The sequence below is a fragment of the Capsicum annuum genome, chromosome 8, assembly GCF_002878395.1.
Source record: "Capsicum annuum cultivar UCD-10X-F1 chromosome 8, UCD10Xv1.1, whole genome shotgun sequence".
Taxonomy (NCBI): Eukaryota; Viridiplantae; Streptophyta; class Magnoliopsida; order Solanales; family Solanaceae; genus Capsicum; species Capsicum annuum.
The window spans coordinates 159,377,082-159,399,303 of NC_061118.1; the positions used below are offsets into that span (position 1 = coordinate 159,377,082).

At 36.2% G+C, this 22,222-nt stretch overlaps 1 protein-coding gene across 4 annotated transcripts; it reads left to right on the forward strand.

The window, feature by feature from the left end:
• Positions 1 to 299: 299 nt before the first annotated feature.
• On the forward strand, positions 300 to 21,402 carry LOC107839887 (embryogenesis-associated protein EMB8). Of its 4 annotated transcripts, none has more exons than XM_016683541.2 (14): positions 300 to 789; positions 2,313 to 2,402; positions 3,411 to 3,472; positions 4,747 to 4,847; positions 5,176 to 5,265; positions 16,642 to 16,764; positions 17,346 to 17,423; positions 17,820 to 17,905; positions 18,081 to 18,129; positions 19,456 to 19,512; positions 19,595 to 19,725; positions 20,134 to 20,217; positions 20,557 to 20,623; positions 20,806 to 21,402. In XM_016683541.2, exons 1-14 carry the CDS (start codon positions 539 to 541, stop codon positions 21,220 to 21,222), a joined length of 1,686 nt encoding a protein of 561 aa, XP_016539027.2. In that variant the 5' UTR covers positions 300 to 538; the 3' UTR covers positions 21,223 to 21,402. The 4 variants fall into 4 exon arrangements, with proteins under 4 accessions (XP_016539027.2, XP_016539028.2, XP_016539026.2 ...); XM_016683542.2 differs by having other exon boundaries at positions 575 to 789; positions 3,415 to 3,472; XM_016683540.2 differs by lacking the exon at positions 300 to 789 and adding an exon at positions 1,148 to 1,706.
• The last annotated feature ends 820 nt before the right edge of the window (positions 21,403 to 22,222 follow it).

Genomic DNA, 22,222 nt, shown 5'->3' on the forward strand with positions numbered 1-22,222 from the left:
TAATTTTGAGATTACCTAATACACCTAATTAAACGCAGAACAAATAATCATGAACTTTATCTCTGAATTATTATAATTATACGTTACACCAAATGATTCTTTGATACATATAATATTAAAATAGTGATCTTAAAAAATAACATTAAATTTTATGATAAATTTATAAAAAAGTATTAATTTGCTTATAACGTTAATAAACTTAAATAAAATGCTACAAATATCCATATTAAAAAAAATATTCATTACATATAATATATAAAAATATTACATAAATATAAGATTGAAATTATAAAGACAAACTGAATATTGCATAGAATAAAGAGGAAATATGATTATTGTTCAATGTTGAGGGAGGAGTTTGATTTTTTAATGAGGAGTGAAAATGATTTTCACCGAGACAACAAAAGAGTAGTAAAATTATGTTTGTTCATGGATGGAGGAGTGATTAATATATATTCCCCTCTATTCTTGTACTCATATATATACTCCCCTTTAGCTTCATTACTTGCCATCATCAATCTTTCTTTTTGAAATCCCCATGGATTGCTTTGAGTTAAGCTCACAATCCCCATACGAGCTTCTGCTCAAAGCTGTTTTCTCGATCCCCATTTCTCATTATGTCCTGGGGTTTCTCTTTTTACTCTCTGCATTTCTCTATCATTTCTTGGAAATTCATTTCTTTCAAAATCTATTCACTGGATTTAGGGGACAACCTGTGTCTTTGACCTTTAATTCTTGCTGTGACCTCTATCAAGAGGTTGTTTCCAAATGTAAAATTCTTAATGGCAGGTAAAGACTGATAAAGGGGGTGAACAAAAATACTAATATAATAATGTTGGATAAATTTGAATGCTTTTTGATTCTTTATCATATTTGGAACTTTGGTATATAATACTGATGATGATTTGGAACTTTTGTATCTTGCAAGTGATGAAGTGATACACAAGCAAACACAAGGATACTATTTGAATATACTTTTTAAAAATTTGAAATTTGTCATATGAACATTAGTAGTAATTATTATGAATATTTTAATATTGTGCACAGAATAAAGATGTACTGGTATAATGAATGTTTTCTATGGTGACTGAATAAAAGAGATTTTTACGGCTTTCTCTTCTCTTCAGCACTCTAAGGCTCGGGCTGCTGCAAAAAAAAAAACAAGTTATTATAGAAAAGTAAAAAATAAATTTTAGGATGTTATAATGAGGCTGGATTATAATATTATAAGGAGGTTTGACTGTAATCTTGTCAGTTTGTCACGTGTTAATTACTACCAACCATCTGTAGAACACCTTTTGAGTTTCTATATTGGCTAGTGGCAGCAAAGTCCCCAACCAACTGCTAGTATTCCCACCATTTAAATATACCCCCCCTTTTCCTCCAATATTTTCTCACCAATCTCTCTTGTTTTTGTCAAATAAAGAAAAAGAAAACCCCATTGTTGAGATCCTCATGGATTGCTTTGAGCAAAGCTCAGGATCCCCATATGAGCTTCTGCTTAAAGCTGTTTTCTTGATACCCATTTCTCATTATTTATTGGGGATTCTCTTTTTACTCTCTGCATTTCTTTATCACTTTGTGGAGATTCACTTCTTTCAAGATTTATTCACTGGGTTTAGGGGACAGCCTGTGTCTTTGACCTTCAATTCTTGCTCTGAACTCTATCAAGAAGTTGTTTCCAAATGTAAAATTCTTAATGGCAGGTAAATAACTGATTAAGGGGGGTGAGGAAAAATATAATCTTGACAAATTTGAATGCTTTCTGATCAAGGGGGGTGAAGAATAATATATAAATTTTAATGCTTTTTTGATTCTTGATCGTATTTGGAACTTTGATATGATGATTTGGAACTGTTCAAAAAAATCATTTTATCAGGTGGATTTTAGTCTACATCATGTGCTAATGCATGCTTTTGAGCGATTATTCTTGTAATCAATCAATTCTGTCTTGTAAGTAACGAGAAAGTGTTGATTTTCAGCAACATACTTGGCTGTTCTTGCAAGTGATAGGCAGGGATGGAGCTAGGTAGGGGCTAGGGGGCTCATCTGAACCCTTCGATGGAAAATTAACTGTATATACAATGTTAAAGTCATTTTTTTTATGTGTGTGTAGGAGATGTTGGATCGCCTTGGCTTCTTCACGTATTTACTTCTTTGTATATTTTGTACTCACTTAATAAAAGTTCTGGCTTCGTGACTAGTGATAGGATGACTGGGATCCTGGGATTTGAACTGAAGTTTGTACAGCATGAGTATAAATGGCTTTTTGTTCATTCATCGGTATGACCTTTTCCTATTGTTTATTGCAGGTTTTCGTCTACTCCATGGCTTTGCAGTCCTCATCTTCAGACTGCCTTTTTGCAGTTCTTTGGAAGGGCACCCGTTTGCAACTACCGAAGGTAATAAATACTTATTTAGTTTCACCTCTTTCTTTTTCTTCTGCTCATTTATCAGCTACAGTAGTTAATCCTTTTCCACTTGCAAAATCTCAGCATTTGAATTTGGACCATCTTTCTCCCCATTCAATTGCAATTTTCTTTGTTAGTTTAGTCCTTGGATCATCTCTATCATGTCAAATTATCAATTGCAACACAAAGTAAATCGATTGAAAGAAGAAAAAACTAGAATTGTAAGGAGAGAATATGAGAGAATTCTAACTATGCTTCATTGAAGAATGAAATAGAAAGCTTACGTAGTACAAAGCTGTTGTCAAGTATATATAAACTTTAGTCTAACACAGCCCACTGTTGTGAATTATGTATAAACTGTAGTCTCACTAACCCAACACAACACCAACTAAGGTCTAGTTAACTTAGCTTAACAACTCACAATTAGTACGAACTTACGAATTAACTAATTGACAACTGCTGCCAGCTCATGCCAGCTAACCAATCAACTAACTGCTGTAACTAACTAATGAGTATATCCACCCTAAAATATCATTTATAATCACTTGGGCTCCATGCTTGTGAGTAACTGTTCAATCTAGAGTATCATTCTAAGATACTATCAGTTTTGGTCTCTTGTATGTCGGGTTAATATCGACGATGTTTAGCCCAGTGCACTTGCTGTTTGAACTGTTTAATTATGGGTTTCACACGTTAACTATACTCTCCAGTTAGGACATCGAAATGAAACTCACTTGTCTGCAAGTCAGTTACCTCTGACATTATAAAAAGATCGTATTCTCATACCTTACTTTGAAGGGGAGCCCTGGAGTAACGGGTTCAAGTCTTTGAAACAGCCTCTGGCAGAAATGTACAATACACCCTTGTGGTGGGCCCTTTCCCGGACCTTGTGCATAGCGGGAGCTTTAGTGCAATGGGCTGCCCTTTTTTAATTCTTATACCTTTCTATACAGATGAAGAATTGCTACATTTTGGTCACTAATGCATTCTTGTCTCCAGACAGATATTTCACTTGTCTGATGGTGGGAATATAGCTTTGGACTGGCTAACGAAAGTTGATGGTAAAGTACATTCTCGTCACTGTCATTTCATGATGGATTGTTTCAGCTCATCATTTGCTTGAAGCTTGTATTTAGAAATTACTGAACTTTAATACAAATAAGAATCTGGATTATGTCAATGTGCATGGTTAATTTCTAAACAAGACTGAAGTCTTTATAGAGTTCCAGTAGTGAAATTTTTTTCTAGTCATAGAGAACTTTTCCCAGCTATGTTGGATAACCAGTTCTAAATGCTTTATGGTCTAGACAACTTAGACCTAATGAATGGATGCTCTAGGCAATTGAAACTTGAAAGGTGGTCTTAGTAGTTCACGTTGAAGAAGTTTTCCGAAAAAAAGTAGTTCATATCGAAGATGAATTAGTGAAGCAACTTCAAAAAGCTGTACAGAAGTGATTTAAGGAGGACTGAATTGGAGAAAGTTCAGGGGAAGAAGGAAGGTGGTATTATATTTAGCTTCCCATTTATTTTGTGTAATAATAGTCAATGAAGGGTGATAAGAGTACCATAAAGTAGAATAAAAAAACTATGGAAGAACCTCTTCCTACTCCATATGTTAGGATGTGGAGAAGTCCTTTGATTTTTTAGAATGAACCAATAAAAGATCTAATTTCTATTTTTTGGGTGCGTAATGGAAAGCAATGTAAAGGTTTTTGATGTAATTGGAACACTTCTTTAGTGATCCAAATACTTAATCTGCCTTTCCTCATCATTGAAGCTTTATTCTTCTCTTTCTATGTAAGCATGATTTTTCTTCACTTGGATAACTTGGACTTTTTAGTTTTTTTCTTCAAACATCACTGTGCCTGTTTCTGAGGTAGCTTATTCAAGCATTTATCAGCCTATCATAAATGACTTTGTTGAAGATACCGTTAAGTGGATAAAAGTTAGTTTTCTTTAACAACTTAAGTTTGTGGATGAGTTGGTAACTGGCTTTAACAGACTTTATTGTATTAACTAATATTGCTTTTTTTTTTTTTAAAAAAAAGGAACAAAAAATGACTTCCATTGACTAATAGTTACTTAGCTTATTGAAATACTTATGTTTAAGGTGGACTTTGAGTTTCTGATTGGTTGCATTTTTATAGCACTTGATCTGTTATTGTTATGATTATCCCTGCTAAATATGCAAAACTACAATCTCCAATCATTAGCTTTAATAAATACTTGTCTTATTCAAGATCTCACCAGATCAGTGGAGTACTTCCCTGATGCTTTTATATGCTACTTACTGGGAGTAAATATCCACCAATCCTGTTTCTTTTTTATTTATTAGTTGAAAAGCCATCCATTGAACGTCTTGATGGAGTTCAGAGAGATGATAAAAGTCCCATCCTGCTAGTAGTTCCTGGTTTAACAAGTGACTCTGATTCTGCTGTAAGCTCTCATCCACTCTTCTCCTGTTGCCTTCAAAATGATGATTTTTTGCTTGTTTATGTGTCTCCCTTTTGGAGAAACAGTTTTGGGGCAAAAATAGTTTCTTCCTGAAGCGAGTTTTATTCTCTTCTATTCTTCTCTGTTTATAAACATTTTTCTTCCCTTTCCTCTCAATAGATATTATCAGGTCTTCTAGTTTTGATAAAATTGTAGTGTTTCAACTTTAGACTAGGGTTGATTGAGCTCTATCATATGATTCTTTGGGATTATATGCTGTTCACTGCAGATAGTCATTTCATTCTTTCTTGAATCTTCTTTAACTTAACAGTACATAAAGCATCTCACTTTCAAGATGACCAAACGTGGATGGAATGTCGTCGTGAGCAATCATCGGGGTCTCGGCGGAGTGCCAGTAACTGTGAGTACTCCATCCTTGAGCAGAAATTTAATCTATTCCAGTTTAGTTGGTTTTTATTAGAGAAAATGTGTAATATTTCCGTCAGTTGAATTGCTCGGCAGAGGAGAGGTGCTATGAACTTTCTAATTTTAAGTTGCTGGTAGATCAGCTGATTTTTGCACCAAAACTGCCTTGTTACTGTTTCACATGGATAACACCTTTAGTGTGGTGTGTAGCTGCCCAGCACTGAAGAATTCTTTTCCAGTTCCCCTCATCAAGTAAATCTGACATCTGTGTCGCACATTACTCACCTAAGTACGCAGCTATTCTACTGCATTAAAACATTTTGCAGATTTCTACAGAACTAATTGATCAAAGGATATATGAAATTAATGTGTACTTGAGTCATCTCTGGAGGGATGAATTTTAGCATCTCATATCTTGGGTTGAAGTAGACTATGGTCCACAAAGGTTCTAATGCCCATGGGATCATTAGTAATAAGTTCAGCACTTTCCACTCTGGTCGAAGTTTCATTTATAGATGAGGTTGGTGTAATTATACAAGATAGCAGTAGGCTTACAAAGTTTGATAGTTGTAGGAGAAGAGAAAGAAAGAGAACTGAGAGAGAAAGAAGGTGAGGGAGAAGAGAATCAGCTTGTTCATTCTTCTTCAATGTGTATAGTCATATACATTTATAGGCTAGAGATTAGGCTACCTACCTACCTAACTAGCCGTTAGCACTAGTGTAACTAACTGAAAACAGTTATAACAGAAAAACAACTAGTCTATTATTGCTTCTTCTAGATCCTTCTCCACTCTCTTCTTCATACTTCAACACTCCCCCTCAAGCTAGGAAGGTGTGAAGATGTCACTAGGGATGTGCATCGGTCGGTTCGGTTCGGTTTTATATATTATCGGTTCGGTTTATCGGTTTTTAAATATGTTAAATCAATAAGATATTTTTTATCGATTTTCGGTTTATCGGTTTTTAATCCTTTAACGGTTCGATTTTCGGTTTAACCGATAAGAAAATACTCATAAAATAGAAATAGTAGTAACTAACATGAAAAAAAAACGAATCTTAGTTGCAACCGAAAATCCTATATGATGTGTTTTAATTTACAAGAATCTTCAAGTTTGAACTAAATGTTGTTAGGAGAAATTAAGAGTTTGTATACTTGAAATAATAGGTTTGTTAATTTGTAGAAATTAAAGAGAAATATATAATAAGTCATATATATATATATATATATACATATATATATTCTTATTGGGTTATCGGTTTACCCAATAACCCAATAATTTTTTGTTTATAAAACCATTAAAAAACTGTTAACCCAATAACCCAATAATAATAAACCAATAACATTTTTATCGGTTCGGTTTATCGGTCGGTTCGACTTTTGCACACCCCTAGATGTCACAGATCCCTAGCTTGGAATTGAGATGAACTTGTTGTGCTCTTGTTAGTCCCTTAGCATGTCTGCAGGCTGACCTTGGGTTGCTATGTAGTGAGTTCTGATCATTCCTTGCACAAGTTTTTCCCTGATGATAGCCTAAAGGAAGGCTAAACACAAAAATGGACACACAAGGAACAAAAAACAGCAACTAGAAGAAAGGGAGATGAAGAAGAATGCATAAAATGTAAAGATAGTAGAAAGACCTCTACTCCTACCAAGTGATTAACAAAAGATGGTGTATCAAACCATCAATCACACCTCACCAATAGAAACTCAAACCTTCCTCTTAGGTGGACCAAAGGACTCACACTTCCTCAATCACACCTTTCTTGCCAAATATACAACACAAATGAAATCCATCAATTGTATTAAACTCTCAAGTTTTTTGATGTCTTTTCCAAGCCTACACTAAGATGGCTTCTCCAAGCCCTACACTAAGGAAAGAAACTACACTAAGAGTAATACTCAATTTCAATTCATCAGAGTCTAATGAAAAGAGTGAAAAAATGGTCTATTTATACTATTACATGCCAAATGACAAAAATGCCCTTAATGAGAGCTTAAAGGAGGCGCCTCTTGAGTGTCATTTGGAGTGTAAAATGTCTTCATTAACCTTCACTTGAGGCGCCTCTTGAGTGTGGGAACCCTCTTTCTTTCTTTACCTGGACAAGGTTTTGAAAAGGCTTCAAAAAGGTCTTCAATCACTTGAAAAATCTGAAACTTGAACCTTTTACAAGACCTTGTACTCTTTGTGCTCTTCATGCTTGTATCATCTTCTCCATCTTGAAAGGAATTTGTCCTCAAATTCGCACCTTACAAAACCAAAGAGAGGGAAAACAAGCACACAATCCTCAAGGGAGAAGGGTTAGCATTAGTACCACAAGTTATATAGATAAGCCAAGGTTGCTCACACTTGACATACATCCATGGGTCCTTTGTTTGTGACTTGAAAGACTTAGCATAAATAGCACAAAGAAAGTGAATAGGATCAATATAAAAAATAGATGGACATAATCCGAGGCTATCCCTCCCATACTTCAAGAATGTACCGAGATCAAAGGGTCGAAGTAACCAAGGGCATAAGCCGAGACTAATCATCCCTTTTACTTGGGGATCCAACTCACAATTATCCAAGACATTACACACAACTATGCCATACATAAGGTCATTATGAACAAGGTTAATGTCATGGTTTTGAACACACAAGTTCAAAGAAACACTCCAAAGAGGTATACATTTGAAATACAACCATCCTTCGTTATGATCATGAAACACCCATCACAAACATCACAAAGGATACGGCTAAGGCAAGCATCAAGAGGTAAGGAAACTACAAAGGTCCACAAAAGCCATATAGCATTGTAACTCCAAGTGGACCAACAAACAAATGTCCTACCCCTACATAAAACAAATCCAAGACTTGCATGGATATCATCATAAGCAAAGAGGTAGTATAGAAAGGCATCAAGTGTAAGGGCATCATCCAAGGTGCTATCATCTATAAGAATGCCAATTGATTCAATAGGTTTAGCACATAAGGTTGGAATCAAGCCATTTAAACACATATGGCTTCCTTCTTTCAAGTTAAACATCAATTTGCCATCCACAAATTGGGATTCATTCAATTCAAGCACAAGTGTGTCAAGAAAGGATGCATATTTAGAAGCATTATCCCAAGACGACAATGACACATTTGCCCTCAGGTTTTCAAGAATAATACTTTGCTTGTCATGTAGACCAAGCAACAAGTTGGGTGCGCCAGTATCATCATATCCATATTTGGCACCGGGGTCAAATGGAAAGAGTGGCCTTAGACATGGATCTAGACAACTCTTTTTCCCCATAGGCTTCGCCCAATCTAAAAGACATACTCTCTACAATAACATACACATCATCAAAGGCAAATAGAGAGTAGAGAAAGGTGTCACACAAATCAACTTCAACTATGGTGCCCTTATGCAAGTACTCGCTAGTTCCAAGTTCATCACCACTAGGATGCTCAACATAGGAAACACACAAAGAAGAAATAGAGATGCTCAACATAGGAAACACACAAAGAAGAAATAGATGGAATTTCTAAGCATGCACCACTTTCTATTTTAAGAGAGTAATCCCCACATAGATATAAATCACCATGAGCAGCGAAGGGATCACACACAAAAACATGTTCACAAGAACAATCACAATTCGGGTTTCCTACATATTCATGCAATTCAAGGTCAACTTCACCCGATTGATCATTTTGCACACCCTCACTAGTTTTTGGCAACTCACATACCAACGTAGACTCACCGTGGTTTTCACAAGGGTCAACTAGTGTGTAAATAATCTTGTCACTTGGTAATGGAACCTTATTCAAGTTATAAGTGCTAGCACTAGATGGACACAAATCATTCTTACGAAAAGAATTGATTTTGTCATCTAAAGGATCAACTAGTGCTTGCGTACTCACAACAAGAGTTTGGTGCGTACTCACAACAAGAGTTTGGTCCTTATGCAACCTAACAACACCAAGAGTATCACAAAAGGAAGATTTATACACTTCTTTACTAAGCAAATCCGAAACTACACCACTTTGGCCACTACTAGCCACATCATAACAATTCAAGTTTCTAGGGGTGTAGAAGATCGCTTTGTTACCTTGTAGATCATGGGAAGTGTGTTCTTCACTTGGTTTTGCATCATGGCAACCTTGCAGATCATGGGAAGTGTGTTCTTCACTTGGTTTTGCATCATGGCAGCCTTGTTGGTTTTTTTAAAGAAAGATGGGGCAGCGAAAAGGGGGTTAAAATGGCTCTCAAAGGATTGAATAACTTTCAATAACATTCAATAGTATTCAATGATTTTATTGAGCATCAAGGGGCTTTAAATAGCCACCTTACAATAGAAAAATCAGAAACATTCAAAATTTAATCTCACTAAAATGTCTCAACAAATCAAACAACCTAACTTAAATTCAAAATTCAAATTCATCCTAAATTAACTAACTTATTTTGCTAAAAACTAGTGCAGTAACTTAAAGCAATTTCCAACACTCCTCCTTGCTTTAGTTACTGCGATTTAAAAAAGGCGCTCCTCAATTTCTGCTTCCGTAAATTGTGCTTGAAGATTGTTTTTAAGCTTGCACACTTTTGTAACATGACCTGCTTGTTTGCAATTTCCACAAATTGCATCAGGTTTCCACCAACAAAAATTCTCCAAGTGTGTTTTCTTTTTGCAGTGTCTGCAAGGAGGATAATTACCTTTTCCTTTTTTGTTTTGTTCATAAAAGGCACTCTCAGTAACATTGTCTTGTCTAAAAGCTCTTCTTTGCTTTTGTGCTTGAAGAACACTTATTAGTTCTTCAACAGAGATAGTAGAGAGATCTTTAGACTCTTCCAGAGATGAGATTTTAGACTCGAATCTCTCCGGAATTGTCACAAGAATTTTTTCTACTATTCTGTCATCTTTGAAATTCTCGCCAAGTAACCTGATTTTACCGACAAGCAAAGAAATCTTTTCAAAATACTTAGCAATAGTTTCATCCTCTTACATTCTAAGAGATTCAAAATCCCTTTTCAAATTCAAAATTTGCATTTGTCTAACTCGATCACTTGATATTCTTTTTTTAGCTTTTCCCAAGCTTCATTTGCTGTCTCACAAGCAATGATTTTAGAAAAAATCGACTCCGCAACTGAATTTTGAATTACAGTTTTGGCTTTGAATTTTTTGAGTTTTTCATTTGAATGAGATTTAATTTGAGCAACAGTAGGATTTTCAGGGAGTGGTTGTAATGGTGTATCATCCGCTACAACTTCCCATAGATCATAGGCTTGAAGATATGATTTCATTTTCACTGACCAAATTTGGTAGTTTTCATCGGTGAAAATTTTTGGGGCATTCAATGAGAGACTGCTGCTTAACATCTTTTTGGTTGAAAAATAGCCCTACGTTTTGAAAATAAGCACGGGTTGAAAAAAGTAGCCCTGGCGGGTTAAAATTGATATAGTAGCGCTTTGGAAGAATTCACAGATCCCATAAGATCAATAAAGAAGCTCTTGATACCACTGTTGGTTTTTTTAAAGAAAGATGGGGCTGCGAAAAGGGGGTTAAATTGACTCTCAAAGGATTGAATAACTTTTAATAGCATTCAATAGTATTCAATGGTTTTATTGAGCATCAAAGGGATTTAAATAGCCACCTTGCAATAGAAAAATCAGCAACATTCAAAATTTAAACTCACTAAAATGTCTCAGCAAATCAAACAACCTAACTTAAATTCAAAATTCAAATTCATCCTAAATTAACTAACTTATTTTGCTAAAAACTAGTGCAATAACTTAAAGCAATTTCCAACAAGCCTTCATGCTCCACATTACAAGGGAATATGTCAAGGTTTCCCTTTGGACTCACTTCTTCATGACTTATCCCAAAATTGGGACTTTCGGCCAAGGGCTTGAAGGAAACTTCCTTGGGCTTCTCCTTGGGACTTCTAGGGTCTTGAACCTGCACATGAGAAGAGAAAATACTAGGCAAAATGCTAGTATTTGGGTTAGTGAATATCAAGGATCCTTTGTGGACAAGATCCACAATCAAGTGTTCTTTTTCTCTTCCAATTTCACTACCCGTGGCTTCCCTTTCCTTTTCCCTCCTTCCTTCACATCCTCCTTGTATCTCACCATCCATTTTCTCCCCATCTTGAGGCTTAGCCTCACCCTCTTGGGTTTCTAACTCCTCCTCTTCTTCTATTTGGATGGGGAGATTTCGGCTTTGTGGCATTTGGAGAGAAGGATAAGGTCTTTGGTTAATTGGGTTTGGGATTTGGTAGTTCGGATTTTGGGGTAGCATTTGAGTACCAAGGCCCTTTTGATGGACTTGGTTCAATTTTGGAGGGTTTGGTGGACATAGTCTATCAACCCCCGTTTTTATTCTAGTCATGTCACCCCTCATTGATCCCACATAACCCTTCATATCTCTCCTAAAAGCATCCCTATCACTTCTTAAAGCATCATTATTATCATCTATTTTTCGGGCCAAGGCCTCAAGCCGAGCCATCGGCTCTAATAGCATCATTTCCCAAAGGTTGGGAAGTAGTACCTTCGGATCCCATGGCAAATGTACCTAAAAGAGCAAAAAAACAGCAAAGTCAAAAACCTACTAAACGAACAAACAAGTTAGTTCAAAAAAAGGCCTCACCACTCTCACACTCGTTTCTTACCTCACACTTGGTTTCACAAGTGTTGAAAACTTGGCAATACTCGACAAGTGAATGAGTGGTGAATAAGCTTTGGTCTGGAATCGATTTTTGTTTGATATGACTCAAATAAAATGATGTACGGACTTAAACCAACAAACCACTACGAATTTGAAAACGAGAAAAGCACACAAAAAATCAAAGACGCGAAACAAACGGACTCTAATCTAATTACCAAACTAGTAGGTGGTTACTAGCTTGCTAATTAGTGATAGAACCAACAAAATTGAAACTAGAAACAACAATTAGAAACTAGAAAATCTAACTAAGAACTTAATTTGGCTGTTGAGCTATGATGACATGGAATTCAATGATTGGACGTTGAGTTTTCAAAAATTTTCACCTAAAATTTTCAAGTCTCCGCCTAGAACACCCTTGGAGAAGAAGAATTTTCGTTTGGGAGGGAAAAATTGAAGGTTTGGAGCCCTTTTGGAGCTTCAAATGAATTCAAAATGGATTGGTCCCCCCCTTGTACTTTCAATTGTACTTGATTATTCCCTTTGTCTCTTCTTTCTTTTGGATGACAATGAATATGCCAAGGAATATTCTTTCACAAACACCAAGTACATTCTCTTTCTTCTCCTTTTTTGGGTCAAACACACTCTTTGAATAGTCTTCCTTAGTAAGACTTGATGAACATGGAAGAATAAGATGAATATTTAAGAGTTGACCAAAGTTTGACCCTCTATCAAATGAACCCCAAATCTGATTTTTTTTTGTTGATCTAGGTTCCTTAGGCCAAGATGAACTCAAATAACTAAAAATCAGCAACAACCAACGTCCAACACTACAACACCACACGGATCTATCACCTTTAAAGCTTCAAGACTCCATATCCATGGTGAATCTAGCTCAAAATCAACCAAATCTTGTTCCAAATGTAGATCTAGACTCCTTAGGTGCTAGGGAACAAGAATCTAGCACTTGAAACCTACAAAACACGACAAAAACATGTGGATCTAAGATTTAAAAATCTGTCAAAACACAAAAACGGGTTAACAATTTTTTTGTGAGATTTTCGGTTTTCTACACTTTTTTGTTGATTAATAATCCAAGACTTAAGAGTTCTGGGAACAACTCTAAAACGTGGCTTTGATACCAAATGATAGCCTAAAGGAAGGCTAAACACGAAAATGGACACACAAGGAACAAAAAACAACTAGAAGAAAAGGAGATGAAGAAGAATGCATAAAATATAAAGATAGTAGAAAAACCTTTACTCCTACCAAGTGATTAACAAAAGATGGTGTATCAAACCATCAATCACACCTCACCAATAGAAACTCAAACCTTCCTCTTAGGTGGACCAAAGGACTCGCACTTCCTCAATCACACCTTTCTTGCCAAATGTTCAACCCAAATAAAATTCATCAATTGTATTAAACTCTTAAGTTTTTGATGTCTTTTCCAAGACCTACACTAAGATGGCTTCTCCAAGCCCTACACTAAGGAAAGAAACTACACTAAGAGTAATACTCAATTTCAATTCATCAAAGTCTAATGAAAAGAGCGAAGAAATGGTCTATTTATACTATTACATGCCAAATGACAAAAATGCCCTTAATGAGAGCTTAAAGGAGGCGCCTCTTGGGTGTCATTTGGGAGTGTAAAATGTCTTCATTAACCTTTACTTGAGGCGCTTCTTGAGTGTGGGAACCCTCTTTCTTTCTTCACCTAGACAAGGTTTTGAAAAGGCTTCAAAAAGGTCTTCAATCACTTGAAAAATCTGAAACTTGAACCTTCTACAAGACCTTGTACTCTTTGTGCTCTTCATGCTTGTATCACCTGATAAAGAAGCAGTCAATGTCAATATGATTTGTTCTCTCATGGTATATTTGATTTGCTGCTATTTGCAGAGCACATTTGCTATCACTGAACACATCTACTGGTAGAACTATTTCATTCCCAATTTCTTTCATCAAGCCTAGGATCCAAACCAACTCTGTTGTGACTGTAGCAAGACTTCTAAACTCTGCTTCTGCTGAACTCTTGGAGACAGTAGTTTGCTTTTTTGATTTCCAGGAACCTAGTGATTCTCTAACCTTCACAAAGTAGCCTATTACAGACCTTCTAGTCTGAGGGCATGATGCCCAGGCTGCATCACAATAGGCACTTATTCTGTCATCTGCATTACTAGACAGTAGCACACCTTAACCTGGTTGGTTTTTAACATACTTCACAACCCTAAGTGCTACTTTCATGTGAGATTTCCTAGGATCTTGAAGGAACTGACTTAGAGTTTGAACTCAAAAGGCTATATTTGGCCTTGTCATAGTTAAGTACAACAACTTGCCAATCAACTTTTGATAAGCTCCTTGGTTTGCTGGTGGATCATCAGCAGTCTGGTTTTGCTTGATATGCTCATCAAACTGTCTAGATGTCAGCTTAGTGTTGTAGTCCATAGGAGTAACTGCAGGCTTGGCTGCTGTCAAACCTAGTTCAGATAGTAACTCCAATGCATATTTTCTCTGATGCATCAATATCCCTTTATCAGACCTTGCAAACTCTATTCCAAGGAAATATCTTAGCTCACCTAGATCCTTCATCTTGAAGTTTTGATGCAACATTGTCTTGGTCTCTTCTGTTAGCTTAAGACTATCTCCAGTGATCAACGTCATCAACATACACTAGCACAAGAATGATTCCTTCTGTTGTCTTTCTGATATACAAGGATGGATCATATTTGCTCTGAATAAATTGAGACCTTATCAAAACCTCTGATAGCTTGGTGTTCCATTGCCTTGGTGCTTGTTGATCATTTGCAAGATTTGCTCATATTATTCCTTAGTGAATGCAGTATTTCCCATCTGACTCAGTTTCTCTAGCTGACTCTCAGATACTAGAGCCTATCCTGCATCTTTAGTAGCCCATTTCTGCATAGACTTAGAATGAGAGTACTGACCTGCACACTGATCATAACCATTCTGATCCAGTGCACACTTATGAAGATCCACAGACACATTGTAAGCTCAGTTGGTTCCTTCATGTTTGAACTTCTTCTTGGCCTTGTAATCTTGAGGATATCCAACCAACTTCCAGCAGTTTTCCTTAGTGTGCCCCTTCAGTTTGCAGAAATCACACTGCAGATTGAATTTTTTCTTGAACTTCTGATTGTTGCTTCCACCTGGACCATTACTTGCATACATGGCTATCTCAAGATTCTTATCATTAGCTGCAGGACTGATTCCCAAGATTTTAGCCTGACTTGCAACAGATTTATGGCTTTCATCACTTATGACCATTGCATAGGCTTGGTTAACATTTGGGAGAGGGGTCATAAGCAAGATTTGACTCCTTGCTTGAGTGTAGGTCTCATTTAGACCCATAAGGAACTGAAACAGTTTCAGTTTCTGTAAATGCAGTACATACTCCTTTGATTTCTCACAGTCACACCCAGGTGCAGGCACAAGAGCTTCAAATTCTTCCACAGATGCTTTAATTTTGAGAAATAGACAAACACTGAGGCAGTTCCTTGAGACAATGTGGCTATCTCTTTGTGCAGATTAAAGGTTCTTGCTCCATCAACTTTGTTAAACCTTTCAGATAGCTCATTCCACAGTACACACAGATGTTACATGATTCCACCTAGCAATTCTTTAGAAACTGCATTCATGATCCAAGATAGTACAATTGCATTGACTCTTTCCTAGTGATTACCTAACTCATTTGAGAACTTCTCTTTAGAGCATGTTCCATCAACCATGCCTAACTAATTCCTCCCTAGTAAAGCTATACGCATGGATCTAAACCAGATTGAGAAGTTCTCAATTCCTGTCAATTAAAAAGATATGATTTGGATGCCACTTACATCAGAGGGACTAAGAAAGAGAGGTGATTATAATCCCATGAACTGGGAGTAGCTCTGCTTGTTTCAGCAACATTCACATTCACAGGAGCAGTTTGATTGTCCATTGTAGTAGCTTTGTAACCTCTGATTGCAGACTTCTTGATCTTGATTTAATACACTAGAATCGACCTTGCTTTACTAGTTTTCTAGTGAACCTGGCTCTGATACCATGTAATTATATAAGATAGCAGTAAGCTTCTTGTTTATTCAACAATGGATAAAGTATAGAGTTTGATAGTTGTAGGAGAAGAGAGAAAGAAAGAGAACTGAGAGAGAAAGAAGATGAGGGAGAAGAGAATCAGCTTGTTTCATTTTTCTTCAATGTGTATAGTCATACATATTTATAGGCTAGAGATTGGGCTACCTAACTAACTAACTAGCCGTTAGCACTAGTGTAACTAACTGAAAACAGTTATAGCAGAAAAACAACAAGTCTATTATTGCTTCTTCTAGATCCTTTTCCACTCTCTTCTTCATACTTCAACAGTTGGTCCGTTCTTCATTATTATTCAGTTGCTAGATTGCATTTGTCACTTTATGGATGAGGTTATCCCGTTCTTCATTATTATTAGTTGCTAGATTGCATTGGTCAATTGTCATAACATAGCTAGAAGCTATGGCTGGGAAAATTTAGGAAATTGAGAACTTTCTCCATATTTTATTTTTCCTCCTGAAATCTGTCATTCTCCTAACGTTTCTAATAAAACTAGAAAATAGCAGAAGTAGTGAATTTAGTGAAGTAGTTTAAGCCTCTAAGTTGCATAGCTCTGCTAGTAAAATGCTTATTGTGCAATCATTATATAGTATGCGGACTATTGAGCAATGAAAGCTCAAGATTCATGATACCTTGATGCAGTCTGATCGCTTTTATAATGCTGCATGGACGGAAGATGTTCGCAAAGTCATTGACCATCTCCACACCCAATACCATCAGGCTCCTTTATTTGTTGTTGGCCTTAGCCTTGGTGCTACTGTTCTGGTACGGCATTACATATTTTTTAATTGAATATTCTATTAGCTTTCCTTATATGACCACAATCTGCAACACTTATGTATTAAACAATCTTCTTTATGATGATCAGAAAACTGAAAACTAAATTCTAAAGAAAATGGAAGAGTTTTATCATAGCTGTTTGCAGTAAATTTTTTCGGAGAAGTTTATTATTTTCAGAAAGGATCATATACATGCATGCACAACAGGTACACAAGCATATGACAACTGTCTCAATGGATTTCATAACATTTAATTTGTCAGTTTTGCATCGTTATATACATAACCCCTTTTTTATAGCAACATTATGACCATTACAAAAAATTTCTGCAGTAATACAGAAAGTTACTTCTAAATCATACATTCTCTGTTTACTAGTTGATCCATCTGCTTTAGTTTGATATGTTACGAACCTTAAGCGTGAATCAATGTGCATGATTCAGTTTCCAATGCTTTTAAGTAAGTGGGCATTCTTCTTCAAAATTTTGAGAATCGTATGAGTCCAGGCATATGCAATATGGCAGATGTTTCAACAAGCCGATGTTATTTATAATATTAGTAATTTTCAGGTAAATTATCTTGGTGAGGAAGGATTTAATACTGCAATTGCTGGGGCAGCTGTTATATGTTCTCCTTGGGACCTTTTGGTTAGTATCTAAGACTAATTAATCTGCATATCTGACTTTCTTTTAAGGTATTGGTGAATTGCTAACTTCTTTGGTTTCATACATGTTATTGTTTATCTGGTATATCTTCCCGCTAAGTTGGATTCTACTACATATTATTTTTTTTCTTGGGTCAATGGATTGTATGATCCATTGGATAAAGGTTATCTAGCTTGAAACAATTCTGTGAAGAGACTAGATGAAGATAGTGATGGTGGAAACCTAATTCAGCAAGAGTCAAATTAGTCATTTCTGAAGCTTATTCTGTTCCATAGGGACCTGTTATTCTGTCCTTTTCTTATGTCGCTCAAGAATTATTCCTTCTTTTCTCTGTGTATGAGAGTCAAATCCATTTCTCTAATTATTATTATTTTTCAGATTTGTGACAGGTTTATTAATCGCAGGCTTGTGCAGAAATTTTATAACAGAGCTCTTACGATTGGATTAATAGATTATGCCAAGAGGTAACTGCAGTCTCTTTATCAGTCTGGTATTGTATTTCATTGAATGGCTTTGCATTGACTGTGATGATGGCATTAATGATAAGTTAATTCTATGTTCTTTAATACTCTCGAAGTTTTTTTAGACTTGGCCTTCCTCAGATGTCCTAATTCTTGTGTGCAAAATCTGAGTTTGCAGGCATCAGACAGTAATGTCTCGGTTGGCAGATTGGGAAGGCATTGTTAAGGTCATCTATTTCTCTTACTCATCTCTTGACAGTCTTTATCTTCTATTAAGATCACTTAAATCAATCAGTCAATACTAGTTGGGCGGGCTGTATAAATCCTCTATACCCATCCCTCTCTCGGGCTGGTATCATCATGGAACCCTTGCCCATCTAGCACTAAACCATGGCACAGATGTAGCACATGCTTTGTATTCTAATTCAATCTGTAAATGATTTTTGATTTTATGACCATTTCTTTGTGGGGTTACAATGCGCATGTAGTTGTTGTACGACTTTCTAGGACCGGCTAAGAGAGACTAACATATGTGGTGTTTCCTTAGTTAAAATTAAAACTTATGGAGGTGCTGTAACAACTGAGGTTTGAGGTTTCTAGCATGCATGATGCGACCAGACTATAGATTTTCCTGTAAAGGAGCGCAGTGCTGACTTTACATAAAATGGTGGGTGTTTTAGTTGGGTGAATACAACATGTGTGAATTCATCTGAAATATTATATTATAAGAAGTCTATATGTGAAAATAAAGTAAATGCTATATCTAAAGTCTGACAGAAAATTTAATTATCTTAGTACCCAGGAAGGATGATAGATGATTAGGTAAGCCCCAGCGTAGTCGACTAGTCGTTCCTTTTCATGTATTTTGTCTATAACGTCTGATGGATACAATCTGCAGAAGATGTTCATTGTGTGAGAAGGACGGGGAGAGTGTCAATCACCTTTCCTTACATTGCCCCTACACCTCACACATTTGGTATTTTCTTTTAAATAATGTGGACGTCAGTTGGGTGATGCCTAAGACGACAGTGGAGGTACTGCAATGTTGGCGCATGAAAGGACTGGAAAAGGGCAAACTAAGAACATGGAACTGCCTGCCTGCTGCTGTATGGTGGTGTATTTGGACGGAAAAAAATTGGAGAATTTAGAAAAGAAAAAAGGGATTTGTAATTAGTTTAAAGCACAGATGCATTCCCTTCTGTTTTTTGGGGTATAACATGGCAATAGCTAATGATACAGAAGCCATGGTTGACCTTTTGAGCTCATTACACAACTTGTAATGAGACTTTCCTCTGTAAATACTTATCAGCACTTTTGCTGCTTCTAATACAGTCCCCTTTACCAATCAAAAAATAATAATATCCTAATCATAAATTAACTTCAAGGATGTAGTGAAGTCGTCTTTTTTAACACCTACTAAAGGCACATTTGTGTGGTTCATTTTAAAAGAGTTAATTTAATTGATAACATATGCAACTAACTTACTAACCAGTAGATGATCTATCTTTAGTATTGCTTATTCTGATGGCTTATTTTCTTTGTTTCTCTTGCAGTCCCGTACTGTCAGAGATTTTGACCACTCTTCTACTTGTGTTCTTGCTGGTCTTGAGGTAACACAACTCTGCCTCCTTTTTCTGTACATCTGCCTGATGGCTAATTAATCAGCATTTATTTCCATCCCCTCTCCCCAAGACTGCCGATACATATTACAGGAAAGCTACCTGTACCAGCTATATAGGAAATGTGACGGTTCCCCTCCTTTGCATTAGTGCTTTGGATGATCCTGTCTGTACAAGAGAAGCAATTCCATGGGACGAATGTCGGTATGTCATCCTTTGTATTGTGCGGTCTCTCCTTTTAGCTTCAGTTTGAATTGCCAGATAGGACAGAACACCAGTGCTATGCGAATTAATAGAGTTGCAAAATTATGTGCTTGTTTGGAGAAAGGATATAACTTTAAAGTTATCATGTCATTCACGAAATAGTAATTTAATTTGCCAAGCGTATTGCACAGTCAGCGTTGCGCCAAACATAATGGAAACTGAAGGCATTGTGCAAGAAACCTTACCTTATCTAATGTCGATTGAGACTTTGCTTATTTTGAGGTTTCGTTTGTTAGTTCCAAGTCATCCGCATGTCATCTTTGTATGCCCCTGATGATTGTTCTCTTTTTTGCTTTTAATTTTTAAGTCTGTGTGTTGTGCACTTTTAAATAGATGATTCTCTTCCAGGGCCAACAAAAATGTCGTACTAGCTACCACGCACCATGGAGGACACTTGGGATATTTTGAAGGGATGACTGCAAAAAGCCTCTGGTAATTTGCCTTACACACATCAGCCATGGTTTCTGGCTTCGTAATTATTTTACTTATGTTTTTGTTAAATCTGATTAGTGCTGCATCTCGCCATTATTAGCCATCTCTCTCTTTTAGCATGGGAAAATGCTCCAAAATGAAAGGATCAAGAAAAAACTGACCTCTCGACTTTGGGGTTGTAGGAGATCTACGATAGAGAATTTAGTAATACGTATAAGTATTCAGATGTACTACTTGCCCTTTTGAGTTTTCTACTAACGTATGATGAACACTTGGTAGCATGCGCTATGACGACAATACTTGATGAGAACAAGTTGATGATGTGCTCCTTATGTGCAGGTGGGTTAGAGCTGTTGATGAATTTCTTTGTGCTTTGAACTCCAGCTCCTTGATCCATGGCAAAAAGGTATGCATATTTGTACACACCTTGACATGCTCATACTTTGGAGTAAGCTCACATGCCTAGTTAACTGGCTATGCCTGATTGATCGCTCTATTTGTAAGTTATCATGAAGGCCTGGGACCAACAATGGTGAATTCTTGTATATCAGAAAGATATTTGATGCTAAGTGTCATTGTATTATGCAGAGGAAGATTACCACAGTGCACAGTCCCCTGGAATCATCCATTGATCAGGCACCATATGTGAATGTTGGAGAAGACGGATTGGTGAGTGCATTTAGCAATGAGCAATCAGGTGAAGTAGGAAGTCAGCAGAATGAGCAGCCGGTCGAAGATGACAAGGCTGGAGATAGTGGTGTCGTCAATGGTACGATGCAACTAGGAGCAAATGCAACAATTCAGCTAGATCCGGCTCCTGAACCAGTTTTTGATGCAATGATGGCTCCTGTTAAAAGGCGTCTGAATCAGCTTTCTCGGCGTAGCAAGATTTCAATGTGGGTACTTGCATATGTTGCAATCTTGACCACTTGGCCGTTTCTTGGTTCAGCTTTACCAATGTTGTTCAAGAAAAAGCTGCGTAACATTTTCTCGCTGAAAAGATGACGATGTCATTGCATGTAGCAGTACCTAAGTTCTGTTCATTACTATTGAAGATACATTTATTATCGTACCATCTGGGGAAAAGGGAAATAGTTGAGCTCCAAAGTCAGATTGGGTAGTAGTGGCTGTAATGTTTCTTGTTACTTCAAATAATCATATAATAGCACAGCCATTTATTAGAAAGATTTTCATTGTTTCCTGATTATTTCATGTCTGCAAGACTCCAAGACAAAAACAGCCTCTCCTACCTTGGAAAGGTAGAATTCTCTCCAACGTGGTCAAAATCATGCATTTGGAAGATATGGCGTCCTTGAAGGTTATTTTGCTGCACCAATTTCCTAATACATGATTTCTTGGGCCTTCAGACTCATATTTCCGCATTTATCTGCGGGGAAAGGATAGAAACGGCATTTCAAATTAAACTATTTCCTTGAAAATGGCATGGAATTTAAATTTCACTTTTTAGCCATTTTAATTTATTGATTGGTTCTATACCCTTTTTACACAAGTTTTATACAAATCTTATACATAAATATTCTATACGGAAATTATACAGTTTTGATGCATAATTTATATAATAACTGTACTTTTTTTTACACGTATTATACAACAATTATATAATTTGTACACACTTTCTATATATTGTACATATATATATTTGATAGAACTATTCAATTTTTATACATATATCTTATATAGATTCATATTCTATTTAATAATTATATCGTTTTTATATAATTTAATTATTATTTTTAAAGAATAAAAAAAAGTAGAATATTTGATCAATTTAAAAATTTATAGTAAAAAAAAATTTGAAATTTTTAAAAGAGCCGAACTGTCCAAGTTGAATATTGTATCAGTTGTATATAAACTGTATCAGTATCGTATATGAACTGTATATGAATTACGTGGACCAAAATGATCCAAATTGGGAAAGATTAGGAAATGACCATAAAATGGCATTTGTTTAGCCGACTGAACATTATTTGTCCAAATACCAAAC